The 19762-nt window shown below is 37.9% G+C and overlaps 1 protein-coding gene across 1 annotated transcript in view; it reads right to left on the bottom strand.

The window, feature by feature from the left end:
- Positions 1-1013: 1013 nt before the first annotated feature.
- The window catches only part of CPS1 (carbamoyl-phosphate synthase 1), a 116758-nt gene continuing 98009 nt past the window's right edge, over positions 1014-19762 (bottom strand). Inside the window, exons 31-38 of the mRNA XM_077154986.1 lie at positions 19347-19436; positions 17843-18013; positions 15755-15829; positions 13016-13114; positions 5197-5256; positions 4405-4517; positions 2885-3014; positions 1014-2169 (exon numbers count right to left, since the gene is read on the bottom strand). Of these exons, the coding sequence (XP_077011101.1) occupies positions 2071-2169; positions 2885-3014; positions 4405-4517; positions 5197-5256; positions 13016-13114; positions 15755-15829; positions 17843-18013; positions 19347-19436 (837 nt within the window). The 3' untranslated portion in view covers positions 1014-2070. The remainder of the gene's footprint in view (positions 2170-2884; positions 3015-4404; positions 4518-5196; positions 5257-13015; positions 13115-15754; positions 15830-17842; positions 18014-19346; positions 19437-19762) is intronic.

The following is a 19762-nucleotide window of genomic DNA, read 5'->3' as shown; positions in this document are numbered from 1 at the left end:
CATGCCAGAGGCCCGGGCTCAATTCCTGGTGCCTGCTCATGCAAAAAAAGAAAAAAAAGAGACTGCATTTTTTGTGACTTTGGGCATATTCCTTAATTTCTTCCTTCTGCCACATTACCTTCACTCTCACCAATTGCCATAGTATAATACTGAGATAACAGTACCTACTCATGGGGTTGTTTCGAGGATTGCATGGGTTAATTCATATAAAAATAGTTAGAATTGCCTGAGTAGTAGGTGCTCCATAATATTATTTATGATATTTGTGGTGATCACGGTACAGATTGTGATGAGTATAGTTAAAAAGTAGTATAGAAATAGGAATGATGGCGGTATGTCCAGCATCAAACATAACAGAAACTCATTAGATATTTGCATATAAATGAATGAATGACCAGAAAGGACACTAAATCACTGCAAGAAAAACATAATGAAGGCCTCAACAATAGTGGTAAGAAGGGAGAGAAATGAAGGAAGTGAATTTATAAGACTTTCATGTAGGTCCAAACAAAGTGATAATCAATTGACTGGGCTAGGAGGAGGCAAGAGGGAAAAAATGGTATGATAGTGCTGTGATCTTATGGCTGTCACAAAGCTACATTTCCACAGTATAGATTAGCCTTTGATTGGGCTCAATTATTTGTTATGTGTTTGCAAGATATTTGCTTAAAATTTACATCGTCGTATGTTTGTAGCAATCTTTACCAAGTGTGTAATTGTAGGTATATGCTTTGAAAGGATACAGATCAAAGGTATCCAAGAGTATATAACCATGTAAACACACAGTCAATATTATAATGAGATTCATGAGAAATGGGGAGCAAGAAAAAAAGGAAATATGAAGAATACAGCAGCTATAACTTCATTATTTTAACCATTAATTTGCTTATATCCTATATGAATTGATCTAGAAAAAAATAAGTTATGTGATCTTGGCCCCAAACCCTGTTTCATCAGAGCAGTGAACTGATTTATGAACATCAAGGTCAAAAACAAATGCAAGAACATAACTGTATTGTCACAATAATATTTTATTGAAAAGTTCAAAATTAAAGTACTTGTAATAACTTGAAAAGTTTAAAAGTGACAAAGACTGCCATGCAGGAAGGCATACAAATATTTTCTTGCATGGAGAAGGAATAGAAGCCTTATGCTTAAAATATGAGGAATTCATACCGCAGTAAGGGGCTCAATATATAAACAAAATCCATACTTTGAAAGGAGTAAACATAACTTCCAAATTATTCCAAAGTTGGAGGGAAGGGAGAATGGCATAAATCCAAAGTTTTCCCTTGGTCTAGGTTAAAAAACAATGTGCAACACACAAAAAAATTACAGTGGCTCTATGTCTACCATTCGCTGTCATACTCCCCCCACCCCCCCCCAAAAAAAACCACACACACACACAAAAGAAAAACAAAAATCCTGCAAGTCATTGTTCTTTTTTAAAAAATCCATATTTTAAAAACGTTTGTCACACTCTTGAAATGCAGTAGCTTGGGGTAGGATATATGATAATTATATTCCTGGATTCACCAGGTAGGTGAGGATGACTATGAAAAAGAAGCAATATCCAAACCTTGTGATGGGACTCTGTATTTCATTTTAAGAAAGTATGTAGTATTCTGCTTTTTAAAATTGCCCTAAGCGTGACAGATGCTATTTAAAAAAAAAAAAAAAAGACAGTAGTGTCCTTAAAGCATGTAAAGAGAAAGTTTAGAAGATAGAGCAGCCGCTTTTTCTATCTTGATCATCAGCAAACAGCACCATAAAATGTTAGCTGCAAATAACCATGTAGGCAAGCTCTGTCCACCAAAAATAAGTCATAAGTACATGGATGACTTCTCATAAAAAACAAGTCACGCAGGAAGGACCTCTAAATGAGTTTTTGAAAGAGTGACTGATGACAAATTCCTGGTGAAAGATAGAGAAATATGAAGAGTAACGGGGTAAACAGGGGTAACGTTTGGCATCAATATTCGTCTCTGAGAAACAAAGATGGGAATCAGTTCTTTTAGTGAAAACATGACAGGTTGATTTAAGAATGGGAGCTGAAGGGACTCTGCGTCTCTATGCTGCTTTCCCACCACTGTACTGTCTGTAGTGGAAAAGACTCTTGGAGTCCACACTGCGAGATTTCTGCACAGCTTCAGCAAAAAGTTTGGTCACCTGAAAATAAAATGGTAGGAACCTTAGTAATCCACGTGACAGGCAAGTGAATGCTTAATGAAGCAGGATTGAGAAGTTGGGGTTTCTGATCCCAGTTTTTAAAGGGACAGGGGATGAAAGCATGAAAAAATTTATTTCGTGAGGACTTTCTCCTAAATTTCAGACCTCATCAAGAATAAGCTTATTTCAATCCGCAAGAGAGGCTAAAAATGACTCAGGGTAAAAATATTATGGGCAGCAAGTTAATCAGTCTCAAAGAATAATTTGCCCCATGATGAATTCAGTGGACTATGTCCAAGTGAAACTGAACTCATGCAGTTATTTTCTGTGAATTGCACAAGTGCTTGCATGTATCTGGACCTTCAATTATCATTAACCTCTTGCTTTTATGTGTGGCTTTCATTTAGAAACAATGGAATAAAATTTCCATCTCCATTCCATACCACACTATCACTTTTTATGTAATTGTATGGACAAGGAGAGAGCCATGGCTATCATTGGCTTCTTATTATCTCAGTGCTTGATTATCAGCTGCTCCATTTATGCCATGACCTGCCAGTTAGCACCATTATTTTGGGTTCTATTTAAGAACTCCTCTCAACTTGGCATGTTAAGAAGAGGGGGAAAGAGAAGTGCACGTATACTGAAGAATATTCTTAAGGGAGGCACAGAAATAAAAGTCCCACGTAGCCTAAAGCTGAGGAAGAGCACATACCTGGAAATTTGTAAGGAGAGCAATCCCACTGTCAATTGCTGTCCTCCGAATCACATAATTATCATGGACAAACTTAGTGTTGTTATTGGGGAGGTTAATCACTAGGTCAATGCTTCCATCTCTAATCAACCTGGGAAAACACACAAAAATGTTCAGGTGACTCTGTACATCGTATTATTAATTTTGAAAAGACTAACATAATTCATTCTCTTAGTCATTCAAAATCAATTTCACCCTGAACTGATTGCCACCCCACTCTGGATTGACTGCCTTCTCTATTCCAAAGCTGATGTTCAAATTACACTCATTTGGGGATTATAATTTACGATGCTCTTAAAAGCATTCTGATAAAGGTTGGGACTAATAGCATGGAAAAGTTTGTTTTCTCTTTCAAATGTGTTCAATCCATAGTTAGAATTAGTAATTGAATAGATACTTATTTCATAAGAAGGTGATTACTCCAGCATTAAGACCATTCCACCCCCACCCCTGAGTTCCCACAAGAACTTTACTTCATTGCCTACTTCCCAGTGCTTCTCAGAAGATGGTATGAGAATGTAGGTCACCTGATTTAGAATCATGCCATTTCACATTCTACTGCTGGGCTGTTACACAAACTAGACGATGTTTAAATGTCAAATGGTATGAAGGAAATGCTTATTATTGTTTTAGAAAGCACCAAGCACGGGAGAACGGTTTCAGATCCTTAGCGGGATCTCTGGAATCCCGCTAAGGTCTGAAAACAATGTTATTGTTTTGTTAATTTCATAATGATTTACAGACTGACTTCTTAAGAGCCTTGACAAATAACATCATGTACAGTTTAGTATGACTTAACCACTTAGTAGGGTGTAATACCCTGAAGCAACCAAGAATTCTCTCCTAGTTGCCCTGCACACATACCATATAGTTCTGTAAGTGTTGGTGCAATTATGTTCCTGAAGGATCACACATTGGATGAAATCATGTCTTTCAAAATTTAATGTGGAAATGGCCTAAGGCATAATAATCCATCTGATCAAATAATCCATCTGATCATCTGATCAAAGAAGGACAAATTACGTAATCCAGTATATGACATTATCACAGTATTACCATAGTCTCCTGCATGTGTCAGGTGCTCAGTAAATTGTCTAACTTATGGTACACAAAATCAGGGAGATGCAGCTGATAATCTTATACTTGATAGACACTTATATATACTCTATAAATTTGACATTAAAATATAAAGTGCTGCATCACACTCTCCATGCCCTCATGCAGCTCCTGGGATACATCAAGGAAAGCACCCTTACTAGGACACTGTTTGAATGATGTTACATGGCACCAAGTATACATGCCATGGTGTGTTCTATAATAATGGCAAGTTTATGAGAATGAAACTGTAGTATCATCCACAAATTTATTCATTTAAAATTGCTTGACTTAAAGGACTTTTAAAAAGTCTTCCAATGGAGGGAGGTGGAGCATTGATATCATACTAGTTTGTTTCCTCAGAAAACAGTCTGCCCAACTCTTACTTTCTGATGGAAGAGAGGCTGGGGTTCTGTCCTTCCTGGGATGGCCATGCCACTGGGGTGGCGGGTACGTTGTTGGCATTGAGCCAGTCTGACGTGGCTTCTGTGGCAAAGAGCTGCATTTGGAATGGAAAAATCGGTTACATCACAGGGAAGTCTTTCAGGAACAAGAAAGCATAAAGGGACAAAGAAGAAGATAAACAAAGTCCAGAGGGATTGATGGCATGGGCACTTTGAATACTTTCAAAATATTTGCTGTGAGGAAACATCCAAGAACCTCAATTACAAATGCATCTGTAGACAAGAAAATTGTAGACTTATTCAGGCTGAAAGTTCATTGTTATCAAGTTAACCGTGCCCCGTGGCCACACGTCCATCCTGAGACTTGGGAATCATTTTGTTTTACTGAATCAGGTTTCATGTGGAGGCATTCACAGCAAAGAAATTTTTCCTGTAACTGTGACAGCTGGAAACCACAACTTCACATAGAAACAGGAAAAGGAAAAAGAAAAAACATGGAAATGCACTGGAACTTTGTCTCAATTATGCTTAAATAAAACCTTCTAAGTTTTTAACTGGCAGCTTCCATTGAGTTTGCGGTAATTTTTGTTAAAACTTAAAATAGTTTAATATTTTATTCCATTTAGGTTTTAAGCCTACCCCATTGGTTATGCCTTTTGGATTGAAATGAATATTATGAGCTATTACTTTCCCTAAGATTCTTCAATATTCTGTCTCGTGGACAGATTTCAATGCTGATGGAAACGTGAAAAAAATTAATAACAACATACATACCTTAAAACCTTCATTGTGTAATTGTTCAGCCACACCAAGGAATTTTGGACGGAATGATTGCTGAAAAGGAATTTAATGGAATTTACTGTCTAGATATGCATCCTCTTTATGTAGTCATATGCAATATGGTTTTCCCTTATATCACCCTAAAAGCCATAAAAACCAATGACGTGTTGCCGAGTACTTTATATTCAAAGACGACAGGTTCTATCTTTATATTGTGATTATGCATTCTTAGGTTATTTCCAATAAAAATGAACATGAAATGCATAATTGCCTTGCCCTCTGCTTAGGACGCCTTACTTTTTACCCTACCCCAAATTCCTTCATTCCCTATGTAGTTTGCCTCGTCTCTGTCCACCCCAGGTTCTGCACGGATCCTTCAGCCCGTCAAGGAGATTTTAAAGACACCCAGTTAAGGAACTTCACAGCAAGTCAGCCTTCCCGGCTTTTGTGCCTGTTCTACCTGCTCTAATTTGCTGAGTTCCAACTTTGAACTGCCCTTCAATAACTAGACCCCTGTCTTAGTAGCTCCTACAATAAGTCAATCTTCTGGAAAACAATTTTGCATTTATTATATGGCAATAAAGGGTCGTGGATAAAAGAAAGGGTCCGGACTCACTGAGCTGCATTTCAAACTCTGACTTTATCATTCACTAGTTTCATGTGCTTGGAATGTTCATGTCATTGAGTTTCCATTTCTTTCTTTTTAGGACAGCAGTGAGGGTAATAGCGGTATCCACTTCTTGGGCTTGCCCACTTATTTAACTACGTGACCTTGGGCAATTTGCTTAACCTAGGATGCAATGTCTTCATCAGTTACATTTAGAATAACTACCTGCATCAGAGGGCCCTTACGAGAATTCAATGAGATAATTTATAAGTAAGCACTATTTAAGATTTAGTGAAGTACCTTAACTTAGTTATTGGCCCATTCATAGTTCACAAAAAATATGAATATTATTAAAATAATGATTTTCACCCTTCCAGAGACTAGATTCCTGCACACTAGTTTCCAAACCTGGGTTCCTCTGCAGCTGTCACACTTCCAACGCAAACCAACTTCATGCTTACATATATGCATTGTACTTCTGGACAGGCTATTTTCTTACAGCCCATTGTTGTCACCTTCCAAGGGCCAGCCAAACCCATCTGGTCTCCAGGTGCTACCTTCTCTGGACTCCTGACCATTTTTTTCTGGGTTATGCAGTTCTGAACATACCTCCTTGGCCAAAAGCCATTATTTGCAAGACAGTGGTCAGGATAAAGGAAAACAAAGCTAGTCCTTCTACCAGGGTTTATATCCCTGATTTTGACCCCATTAACATGTGTGCCTAAGTACCTGAGCTAAATAAAGTGTGTAAAATCATACACTGCTGCATATATTCAAAACTGCCTCCTCTTATTTGCCTTGACATGCCCTGACATGGCCAAACATCTCCCATTCTTGCAAGCCCTGTTAATCTAACCCTCTGCCTAGCAACTCCTGAGCATATACCACCCCACCTTTTCACCTCCTTTTCATTGGAGCATGTACACACCCCCTAACCAATCCACATACTCCATACTAGCCGTCCGTCAAAGTTTCCCCGCCTATGTTACCTCCCCTTCACCAACCCTATATATACCCCGTGCTTCCCCCTCTCGGGAGCCTAGCCTGTAAGCCTTGCCAGCCAGCTAGGTCCCGCGAGCTACCCCTGCAATAAACTGCTGCAAATATTCTTTGCTCTGGGTTTATTGTGTTCGCGCGCCCTCCAGACCTTCGAGCCCCGTGGTTTCGGCTGACGCCGCTCTCCAGTCAAACCGCATCCGAGGACGAGACCCCAGTGCGGTCGGGCAAGGCAAGCCCCACGCCGCAATACACAGTTGAAAACATCCTTTTTTCTTTAAATGGGACCATTGTTGTTGGTTACCCTTGTGAAAAATTTGTAAATAGATGACCTAATTTGGTTATTTTGGTCAATGTTTTATAACCTTTCTGTTTAGAAAACCATATTAGTAATAGTTGAAAAATAGCATAGCTATAATGTTATTTCATGTCAAAAGCTAAGAATTGTGATAAAACATATCAACACCCTTAGACAATTTTGATAACATTCAGAACATAAAACTTTCTAATATTTACTTGCAGAGCCTTTCTGAGAACAGATCTATATCCTAGGAAAAGATCCCTAAGACCATGTTCAAATATAAAATTATTTCAGGTTCTGGCCCTCTCAATCCAAGACTGTAGCTTTATGAGAAGAAACTATTGGCAAATAGAAAAGATAAATGCAACTGGATGAAACCCAACTAAGGAAGGCTCAGGGGGTATTCATGACAGTTCCTAGTACATGAATTGTAACCATTCTCAGTAGCTTTCCATTCCTGCTTAGACTGAAACAGGAAGAAATAAGCTTAGATGCAAGAAGCTCACGGTTAGACACAAAATAGTATGATAAAATAAATTTTGAAACTCAGAGAGTAACTTTTAGTGACAATTTAATGATGTATATGGCAGTCTCTTTTAGAATAGATCAGTGAGAAGAATAGGACAATCATTTGTTCAAGTTTGATTCTACTAGGAAAGCAATGAGCTGAATTGGATGTCATATTAGAATTTCTTCATGTTTGAAGGTTCTTTGTAAATAGCAAATATATATGAAATATTCAAAATAGCTTAAGAATTTTGTTAAATCCCTCCCACTATAGAACATTGCATCGTGACCTCTCGGTAAACAGAACAGGATTAAGTAAACACCAAATCGCATTAGAATGCTTAACATAAAGAGCAGATCCAGCAAACACCAATTGATACATTAATCATGTACTGAACTAACTACTGTCAATCTCTAAAACTTTCCTCTAGCATAAAAGTCACTGATAATATAATGGCCATGTGATGACAAAACTTTTAACCAGGTTTCTCAAATACCATTTCGTTAGTAAAGTGGGTCTCAAAGTGTATTTCTCAGACTAGCAGCTGCATCTGGAAAGTTGTTAAAAACATATCTGGGACTCTACCCAAGATCTACTGAGTTAGGAATTGTGGGAACGATCCCAGGAATCCATGTTTTAGCAAGCCCTCTGGGATGTACTCAGATTTAGGATTAGGAAGGAATAGGGAACAGGAGGTCAACCCTTTACTCATTGTATAATTTGAACTGCATTGACCTGAACCATAGTCACAATGAAAAATGTTGAGGGGGAGACTGGAACGTAATTTTTTTCTTTGTCATTTTGAAGTAAAATAAGTCAGCAAGTCCCCTAAGACCTGCAGACACCAGCCAGAATCTCATTACGGAGCTGTTTCAGTGCTGTCCCCCAAGTGGAAAAGATAAATATCCAACATGACAGTATTGGCAGTTCCCAGCCAGGGAACCACTCTACCTTGTGGTCTGGGGTGTTGGCTTTCATAGTCACATTATAAACTTCTATCAAACATGTATTGAACACTTGTGACACATAAAACAGCCTCTCTACAAAAAGAAATTACAGCTGTCAGATTGCATCTGAGTAGGCCCAGATATAAAAGCTGATTGAAAATACCTGTGTAAGAAACCATTTGTTACTAAAGGTGAAAAGTACAAGCTGATTCATTTTCTAGGAAATGTTTACAAGGAAGCAAGTCCTTTAAAAATGAATATATTTTCCCACCAGTCATCGTTTTCACATTAATATACCTTCTGGCTGCAGAAAAGAAAGCCAAGTTAATACCGTGCAATGCTTGTGGATACTTCTGAGTAGTCTGGACTGACAACTCTGTGGTTGTTCCTAATGATTCTGTGCTGTAGAGAAAAGGTTACTCATGTCACTCGGAGTTGTCTTTTTCAAATAAAATGCTTGCTTTCTGTTTCTGTGCAATGCTGAAGCACAGATGTCAGGATAGTGCTTGCCACTTCACAAACATCACTGAATAGCCCAATCAAAGGGGGGAAACTGCAAGAGCTCCTGGTCTACCCTAGAGTAAATGACTTATTGTTAAAGAATGTTAGAGATTCGTTTCCTGGTGCCTGCCTATGCCAAAAAAAAAAAAAGAAGAAGAAGAATGTTAGAGAAAACTTTAAAACAAAGCAGAATGTCTACTCATAGCAACTAAAAATAAATCCTGATGGGACGAAAGGTGGCTGGAAATATCGCAGGAAAATCAAAGTGGATTTAGTGGCTATATAAGCCTGCATCATGCTTTTTCTTGTAGTAGGATCTATGTTCTGGAATACGCAAAGCCTCTAGGTAGAGACAGTGCATTGATGATTAGGTTGACAAGGACCCTTCCGAAAATCTAAACTGTGATTGCTTTTTCCTACATCCTAGTTACACAAGGTTGAGGTTGTGAATATTTCAAACTTCCCAGGTAATTTGGCCCATAGGATTTTACTTTGGGAGGGCAGAAACAGAGGTTTCTGTGGAAAGACAGCAGTTTCTGTGCATGTGTAAAAAGGTGAAGTGGGGAAGAGAGGCGAAATAAAAGGTGAGAAAGACTGCAATAAAATCAATGCACATACACATTCACACACACTACATATTGAGAAGTGGCTGAAACTTGCAAATAATAAAAGTGTCTATGTAAGATATGTATGAAACTACTGACAATAAGAAAAATTGTTTCCTGGCTCAGAGTCACTTTTACCCTTACTCTACATTTCTCTTTTTCCCCATTTTTCTCTTGCAACCTGTGGTGCAATATTAATGAGCCAAGGTGGTTTCATTAGATTGTTAGCAGGCAGTTAGGTTGAAGTGGGGAGATGAAGAGAAAAGACTACCTCACTGCCTCAAATAAACAGGAAATATTCTGACCATTCTCCCCATTTATACATAGAAGAATAATAAAGCAAATCAACTGCAGCAGCGCTGGCTACCAAGGCTCTTTGAGTGAAGTCTACATTACACCATACTAAATGAATATTTTAAGAAATCAAAGTGCAATCGTGGATCTTCTCTCTTAGAAATTCATCATAGAATCCATCTTCATTTAGATGTCTGTGTGATGGTTTTCTGTAGGTACCCTGAGAAAAACTAGGTCTTAAATTTAACCCATGTCAGTGGATGTGAATGCATTGTGAGTAGGACATTTTCATGAGGTTACTACAGTTAAAATGTTTCCACCTCAGTCAGGATGATCTTAATCCTACTACTGGAATCCTTTATAAACAGAATGAAGCTCAGAGAGAGAAAGTCATGGAATGAGCAGCCAGAGGCTGCCCATCAATGGAATGTAGAGGAGAAGGGAGACCAGGAGATATCACCATGTGACAAGCTATGAACCAAGGGCTGCTAGCACCCAGCACCCGAATAGCAGCCTTCAGGAACAAAGGATCGCCTTGATGATTCCTTGATTTGTACTTTCTTTTAGCTTCAAAATTGTGAGCAAATAAATTCCTATTGTTTAAGCCTACTCATTACATAGTACTTGCTTTGGCAGTCCAGAAAACTAAAATGCCCTCCATGGTAGTTACTGACCCCGACGTTAATTTCTATTTAAAGCAGTATTATTTTATGTATTTTTCAGTTCTGACATTACATATTCAAGTTATTTTATGTGAATTCTTCTGACCAAATGGGATCATGTTGAATAAAATGATAAAAAGTATAATGTATCCTAAAATATGAATTTGTAGACTTTCAATTGCTATCAGGCTTGGGTAGAAAGTTGAGATTAGATTTGGTCCCATTCTAGCTAAGACGATCTCCAGTGAGTTTAGTAACTATTAACTCTTAGTATATTCTGTTGTATTTGTGAGTTTGATTTATAAGACTAAGTGTTGTTTTAAAAATCACTGTGTATGAAAATTCTCCATAAAATAATCAAGAGAATATTATTACTTTTGATGAAGGCAGGCATTCAGAGTAGGTAAGAAAATCATGATTATCTCTCCCTGGAGGCTTAGAGTCCTGCTGATCAATTTTGCCACAGCTGCAAATATTTTATTAAGTATACTTTCACTACAACTAATTTTATGAAATATTTTTCTAAATACGCTCTTTCAGCTAACGCTCTTTAAAATCCCTAACATTGTACATTCACACACAGGGAGAAGGTTCTTTGCAATAACTCACGTAGTTGTTCATAAAAGAATGGACTGAAAGGTAAAACTTCAATGGGCTAACCCCATTGCTCTTTGGAGTTTAAGAAAACATCACCCTTTCTCTTCTTAAAAGCAAAATTCTGTTCACTGGGGCCAAAATCACGCAAATACTTCATAAGGATCAAATTAATTTTTGCTTCACATTCCCCTGCAGCACTGGAGCCAAACAGGCCCAATTTTATACATCACTGCCTTCTTAAACTGATATTTTAAAATGTTAGCACGAGTGTGATTAGCTGTGAAGATGAAGACTAAGGGCATGGTCTCCTCTGAATGCCCCCAGGTCTCACATTAAACTTTAAGTCATAACCAGAAGTTGGGCAAATACTCTCCTACTTGGGACTTCCTAATACTTAAGACCCATTTATAATGTGATGAGTCTCTCGTAAGGTGTGACTTGTCTCTAAACTGCCATTAAGCTATGCAATTGCAAGTCATCTTGTTGGCGTCTGCTCTATCTGTTCACCATCACCCTTCTGGCACCTTTACGATGCAAAATCCTCAGCTACTCTCTGCAGAAACTTCTCCAAAGACACTAACTCATCTGGTCTCCAGAGACAAAGTTGCTAATATTAAAAGCCCTCTAATGAAATGGTATCTATAATAATCACCCACTGACTTGAGAATACCTGGCACTGTTCTAATTATATTTTTATTGATTTTTATGTAACATGCAGGGCTTGAGCTTATTAAAAGCACAGTAGGGGTTTTATGGAAGATCATCCACTGTTTCTACAGGACTCAAGAATTACTAATCTCAAATGAAGGTGAATGACCATCTGGGAAGCATCTAGGATTTTTTTTAAGGAAATGTATAAATAGAATAGTTTATGCACTCTTGAAATCATTATTCCAAATAGTAGGAGAAGTTTCTTGGCTATCATTCACCCTAGATTTACATTTGATTTGCAATAATAAACCAATAATGCCCTTTTCATTTTATTAAGATATTCTAAAAATTATCTCACCCTAATTTGACCTGGAAGGCTGGCCAAAGAATAAAATTCAATGACCTCCCTGGAATACTGTGGGACATGCTGGCTTTCTTAGGTTAATAAGTCACTGTACTTCAGTAATTTTAAATTAGTTATGGAGTGTTAGGTAGAGAAGCTTTCTCAAACAACACCTACGTCTTCTTCAACTTTGAATCCTTGACACTTAGCAGAGATTGAAATTTGAAGAAATAACGGTATGGCTGAAAACAAGGACCAGAAATCAGGAGGGGGACAGATATCACTTCTCTTTGAGACTTGATGGTTTTGGCATCCTGCAGAATTACGCATGGAATGCTGGAAATAAGAGATAGCTAAGGATAAAACTTAAAGGAGATGAATATAGTGGATACCATAGGTATGCAGGGAAAATAGACAGAGAAGGAGTGAGAGGGAAAAAAGTAAGAGAGAAGAGGATGTTCAGGGGCTAAGGAATAAGAGCTAATAGCAGAGTGCATACAAAAGACCTAACCAGGGAATAGAAGAAATTCCTTTCAAGGTACACTGAATCTCTCTCAGAAAAATGCCCCATTCTCTAGACTTCTGTCTTTCTGTTTGAATTTTTTGTATCAGCTGATGAAATGGAAGAAAGCAAGAATCAGGGAACAAATAGAAAATAAATGTCTGTTCTTATATAAGTTACTTTTTTTCTTTAGTGGAACATAAAGCAAACCCCCTCTTCTGTTCCACAACAAATGTCTCGTCCCCCAGCTACTGCTAGCACATACACAAGACACAGGTACACAGCCACACACCACTTACCTGGATGCCAATCAGGATGCCTTTCTGGGGTAACTTAAAGCCTGTAGAAAGCATTGCCTTCAGGAAGGCTGTATGAATACTTTCACCAAAGCAAGCCACCTGTTTAGAAATAAACGAAAAGGTAAAATAAAGGAAAGCTAATAATAATCAACCACCCTTATAAGAAAGACAAATACAAATGGAAAGCACTTTACCCAGACTCCTTTCGTAGGTTTTATCAATGATGCCCAAAGACAAAACAATCTGAATCCAGGGATTACAAGGTTGGCCAAGGCAGAAGTATCTTATGTTTTTAATTAAGCATAATGAGTGAATAAGCAATTCTTATTCTATCCAACAATGCTCCATGGAGCAACATAACTGGATTCTACTGTGAGTTATTTGGATACAAATCACAGCTTCTGGCCCACAATGTGAGAAGTTACCACATGTTAATATGACTTAATGTTTAAATAACATTGTATGTGCTGTATGCTATGCAGCAATGTATGAATACATAGGTCAGTAGCAGCAATGCATAATTGCTGATCAATCACTTAGGAGTCATTTCATACACCTTATAAGATATACTTCTGAGAAATTCAATAACTCCATGAAAATCGCAAAGCTTATTGTTGGAGTTTTTTTTCAAAAATCATTTTTATCAAGTGAATTAAAATACCCTGTTACTCGTCTTGAAAACTGCAGCCATATGTAAAAAATAATTCCAAACCAATAAATAATATTAGGATAAACAAAAGCTTCATCCAGAGGAATTGTCCTACAATATAACGAGTCAAATGCTTACCATAATCATGGAAAAAGTGGTATATTTGAGAGGATGGGAGCAGGCTCTGCCACGCACATCATCATTTGATGCAGATATAAAACCACTGTTATTATAAATAGCACTGATGGCTAAATTCATTCTTTAAGCAAATGACTCCCTTACTGTGAAAGGAAAGTTCTCATGCCTATGACCTTTAGTCAGCCGTCAGCACACGCTGTTTCACTCCGCAGTGAGCATTTTAATCAGTAAGTACTGGCCAGCTAAGTTACTGAGGTCAACTTACATTAACGGGGCCCAAATTCTATTCAGAGAAACTGGGAAATCTCATTATAAGTGCAGAGAGAAAAATACATAAGGGGTTTCACAAAGTTTCTATGAAAAGCACACAAAGCCGTCACATATTCCAGTAGAGATGAGAACTAACATCCCTATTTCACTTCTAGGAAAATAAAATCGTTTTGACTTAGTTCAAGAGTCAGAAGTTGATTCAACCCCAGAACTATCCATCTGGACACTGACCATGTCTCTTTGAAGCCTACCTGAGACTTCACCAAGCTAGAATAATTATTCTGATTTCAATTACAAAACAAACCTTGTAACAACCCACTTTATGATACCTCGGAATATGACTTTCTAATAATGGAAAAATTAGCTCTATACTTCAGGAATAGATGCAATAAAGAGGGAGCTGCATTTCAAATTATTTCATATTTTCCTATGTCAACAACCCCAATAATACATGTGTGGAGGCAGAGCAGACATGAGCTGAAAACAGATTTGCCACAATAGATAAAAGAGCATGAGAGAAACTAGAATCTCTCCCTGCTCTGAACTCTAGACTGAGTGAAAGCAGCCCTGATACTGCAGTAAGCATGGGATCAAAATGAACCTGAACAGCATCAGGGAGACTGGAAATGTGACGTAGTGCCTTAATTTCAAAGTTTGGTTTCCCCTCCTATGAAATTAAAAGGAGCAGCAAATGGGCTAAAAGAAGGCAACCATCACATCAGCCCAGAAATAAACAGGCTAGCCATTTATTCCTCACTGCCTGCCTCCCTTTCTCACCTGGCTTCTCATCACAGACCTTGCTTGTAACCAAGCAACCACAGAAGCCATCACGTATTTGCTGAAATTAAATATTTTCCCTTTTCAGGTTTTCCTTCGTACCAAGAGGAAACACTGATATCTCACAGTTTGATGTTGCCACTCCGATACGCACTGACGCAAATCTGAAGGTTGTTTCTAGTAAGTCTGTCAAAGGGCTAGGTGATTCATAAAATGTCCTGACATTGACATGTAGAGAACTTTCCAGAATCTGACAGATCTTGACAAGAAACACAGTTTACATTCTTAAAGAAACCTTCAGCTGACCGAATCCCAACACAAGTGAAGAGGGACATCCAGTGGCCAGTCCCATTATAGTTTTTAGGTATCCCCAGGAGGTTACAGTTATTTTTCAAAGTGGCCTTGAGATTTGCATGTATCTGCTACAGTTTCCATGGTTCGGTCCATGGTTTTCCTAACACTGTTATTCTACTAATTGCTACTAAAAGTCCAAGGATCTAGTTTCATGGTAGTAAAGGGTAGTCAGAGGCAAATGGGGGGTTGGGGAGTGGGGCTGATGCAGAACAACCTAAGAACCTTAAAATATAAAGGAAGACTCAGAAGATATTTATTTAGAGGTCTGGAGAAATTTGCAAGGATATTCTCATATATAATGTGGAAATGAATTAGGGACATAAGCATTCTATTCACATGCTAAACTAGTAGAAAACAGACACTGGTCCAAAAAAGTAAAAAACTTTTTTTTTTCTTTAGTAGACCTTTGAGACTTACTCTGATAACATAAGAGGTTTGTGTCCCCCTTACTACTTAGCGACTTACTTATTTATGTTACTATATGCAGATCCTGAAACAATATATTTCAAAGTAGATTTAATCTAAGAGTTCATGGATCATTATCCAGTTACCTCTCCAGTGGAAGCCATCTCACAGCGCAGGATGGGGTCAGCATCCCTCAGTCGGGGCCAGGAAAACATTGGCGCCTATCACAAATAACAAGCAAGAAAAATATGTGAGAGAAAGGTATAAAGGACTAAGCATGGATAAAAATACTTAGTGAATCACCTCTCACGGGATTCATTTAGTCAGGGGTAGATATGTAAAAAAAAAATCTCTTTGGTCCAAGCATCTGACTTGAAAAAATAGCTTTAAAACTCTGTTCCAAGAATTCCTTAAGCGGTCCGCCAAAAAGTTGGGTTAAATAATCACAAATTATTACTGTAAAAAGGGCCCCTGTGACCAATCCAGGACAGTGTTTCTAATCTGGCCTAAACACATTCTTATGGACCAATTTCAAACAAAGTCTACTGGGCATTGGTCCCCAAAACACAGAGTTCAAACGCATTTTCTTTCTTGGTAGGCTTTTGAAACAGTCCTCTTCTTGTTCTGATCATTTGAACTTGCATCAAGCCACCTTGCCAGAAACGGTTGTCTGTAAGCTGACTTCTGAGACATTAAACTGTTGTTGACACCTCTTAAAAAGCTTTGGAAAACATTCTGCTTGGAAACACTGTTGCCAAGAACTTTCATATGAACTGGAACATCTGAGTGCTTCCTTTCCATTTATTTTTATCGATAAAAAGAAGTTTACTAAGAATGAAGTTCTTATTTCTTGTGTATATCCATTTATCTAGTCTAGACGATTCCTGATTTGATTCTGGCACCCCTCCTTGTTATTTTAGGAAGCCTCGCTTGAGGTCACTTCACTAGGTCATCTTAATCAAGTTTTCACATATTCCTGCACTCCTTCTTCCTTACGTTGATAACTACCCATCCTTGGGGTAGTTATCAATAATATGAATAAATAATTCATATTTTTTATGAATAAATCATTTGAAAAACCTCAATGATACCAATGAGAGAAGTAAGCTGGGTTTGCAACTTGTTGATTTCAAACAAGAAAATTCTACATATATTCCCACTGGGAGTTTTAGCAACTTGTGTCTGTGTCACTGTCTACAGGAACAAAATGCCACCCCTCAGCCAACATAAAAAGTGACCCGCATTCTCAATGCATTATGAAATCTAAGTCATCCTAAATTATGATTCCTGAATTACTAAAGATTTTTAAATATATTTTGATTTATAGTTCCCACATAACTTCCATCCATAAAAAGTCAGAAGTCAGAGTCTCAGCTGAAGCACAATTATAGTTGAGGTCACTAGTACATATAGGAATGGAAACCTTTTGAAGGTATCCAAGATATGTGTTACACAAATATATCACAAAATGTAAATTAATGTTATTGGGCACTTCATCTAAGAAATTCAGATATATTTTTAACTGTCTCATTAATCCTCATCTCTATGCAATGAATTAAGGGTCATAATTACCTCAGTTGAATTATTGAATGAACCTTAAGTTTTCCCATTCACTCTTCCTAAAGGTGTCATCAAATTCATCACCTTCATACTACCACTGTGAACTACAATTTCTCTTTCAATTTTCCTAGTGGAAAAGCTGTGTCACTAAGGGAAATAGGAATCAAGTAAAGGTGGCCCGTGTGATAAGAATTCAACTAACAACAGAGATTGATCACTTTTATGAGAGTCAAAGATTCCCAAAGACGTGGCAAAATTTAAGTGCCATAATTCAAGCCTTATCCTAATGAAGTATGCCTAGGATTTCTGATTACCAACTAAACTGGCACCATCATGTGCCAACTGCATAAAGATAACTCACACTATCCTCAGCTAGCCAGTTTTGAAGCTATGTAATTCTAGATACATCAAAAAAATTAAGTCCACAATAGTTCATAATTTGGTCATAAAGTGATACTTTGTTAATAGCTTGTTTTGTACTTAATTCAAATGCATAGTATTCAATTTTTCATGTAGTGCAACCACCTTGATCATTTGAAAGGAAACGACATAAATCCCAAGTCCAGCTTTTTAATTAAATGTTTCATGAAATATCAACATTACTTATGGTGACAAATCCTTCCTTTCATTTCCTTGCCATTCACAAAATGATGAATTGATTTTTGAATCGTTACCTTGATTGCAACATAGTCAGCAGGAATTATGGGGTGATCCAATGTTGGAAGAGGTTTCTCATCAATGTTCTCTCCAATCATCACCTTGGTGGCCACATCAATGAAGTCTACCCCGAGAGTCTTGGAAACAAAGGGGAAGGATCGAGAAGCTCTCAGGTTGCACTCGATCACCTGAAGAGATAATAAAATTTAGAAAGAGAAAGAGGATATTGAGAGCCAATGATGATAATATTGATGTTCTCTCTGCCCCTTCATTTCCAGCTATTGCCAACTGGGGATAGGCTCTTGTTTGGGTTCATCTTTTCCCTTTTCTTCCAACTGCCTAGATTTTTCTAACTGGTTTCCTTTCAGCCAATATCTCTGAACCCTGCTTTTCTTTCATCCCTCCCCCCCCCCACATCCATTCCAACATACTTTTGACAGGTTTATTTTAATGCAGATTTCAGACAGTACCCCCACCTCTACTGAAAAGCCTTTATTGGATTTCCAATGGCCATCAGATTAAAGCCTAGCCCTCAAAGGCCTTCTGTTTCTCTTGCCTCAACCTAACTCTAGTTTGATTTTATACCACTTTTCTGGCCCCAACCTTCCTTTGCAAAGCTACCTTTCGGTGGTCTTCTAGAAAAATGACCTCATTACACCGAACTATTCACTGCCTCCTAAGACATGCTGAGTTTTCTTCCCCTGGTTGATGATGTTCTCACTACATGTAATGTTCTCTCTACCTTACTGTACTTAACAAAATTCTGACCATACTTAAAGGTCCAACTCAAACCAGCATTTGACATTCACACACATGCTCATGTCCAGCACACACACACACACACACACACGGAGGTATGTTTCTCTGTTCTGTGACTCCAATACTGTCTTAGTTGTACATGTCTTCTAGAAGCTATTATATTCTACCTCATGTTACAGTTATCCACACACTCATTTTGTTCCCTGTCCTCACTAAATCATAAGCTCTTTGAGAGCAGGGATGACATATGTCTTTGAAGTCACCATATGTGTTTGCATAGTAGGTACTGAATCAGTACTGGTTATCAATTTTTTAACTAAATGGACTAATTTAATCAAGACTAACCTATCTCATTTAATACATTGTATTTTAAATGCTCTCTGAAATAGCTCTCTTCTAAGGGAAACGAGTAAAGCAAAACTTTAGTGCACAAAATTTATGACTTCTCTACACATTAGGTTATTTGATGGTAGCTACTGCATCCATCGATTCTACACTATGGATGGTATATAGTGATCTTCTTTCCTGTGTATCAGAGTGCTGTACAAAGCTGTGACTGTCTCATCAGGGGCACAAAGGGCCTGTGCCTGCCAATAAGGCAGGCATTACATGCTATGCAATATCTCACACTCCAACATCAATAACCACAGGGGTCTCTGGTGCCCGTTCCTGGTGTTCACAAAAAGTGAAATTATCAGAAGAACCCAAAGCAACATGGCCTAACACAGCAGGCATCCTATCAAACACTCTGGCAGTTCTTACCAGGACATCATTTCCTCGGACAAGAAACTGGACATTGAATGGGCCAGAGATGGCAAAAGCCTTTGCAATCTTGCGGGTAGCATCCTTCACCTAGAGCAAGAGGGCAATAATATAAAGTTAAAAAGCATATCTCAGTTTTCTTAAAAAAGATATACAGCATCTTAAGTGTTGATTTTTAAAATCTTCTTTTACATTGAGCCGCACCTCTATTAAAATTGCTTCTCTTCCCCACTATTAGATTTCTATTAACAGAATAATTCTATGTACTAAATATTCACAGTAGTTGAGCAGCAGAAAGAACACAATTTTACAGGATTATCTCTGCCAAATATTCCTATCTACTGACAATTCTAAACTCTTGTTTTCCTTTAAGGACTAAATGGAATCCTTTTGGTCTAGTAGCTTCAGAAACTATA

This window comes from Tamandua tetradactyla, chromosome 3 (genome assembly GCF_023851605.1).
Source record: "Tamandua tetradactyla isolate mTamTet1 chromosome 3, mTamTet1.pri, whole genome shotgun sequence".
Lineage (NCBI taxonomy): Eukaryota > Metazoa > Chordata > Mammalia > Pilosa > Myrmecophagidae > Tamandua > Tamandua tetradactyla.
The sequence above is the reverse complement of the archived record's forward strand: the minus strand, read 5'-3'. Positions and strand labels throughout refer to the sequence as shown.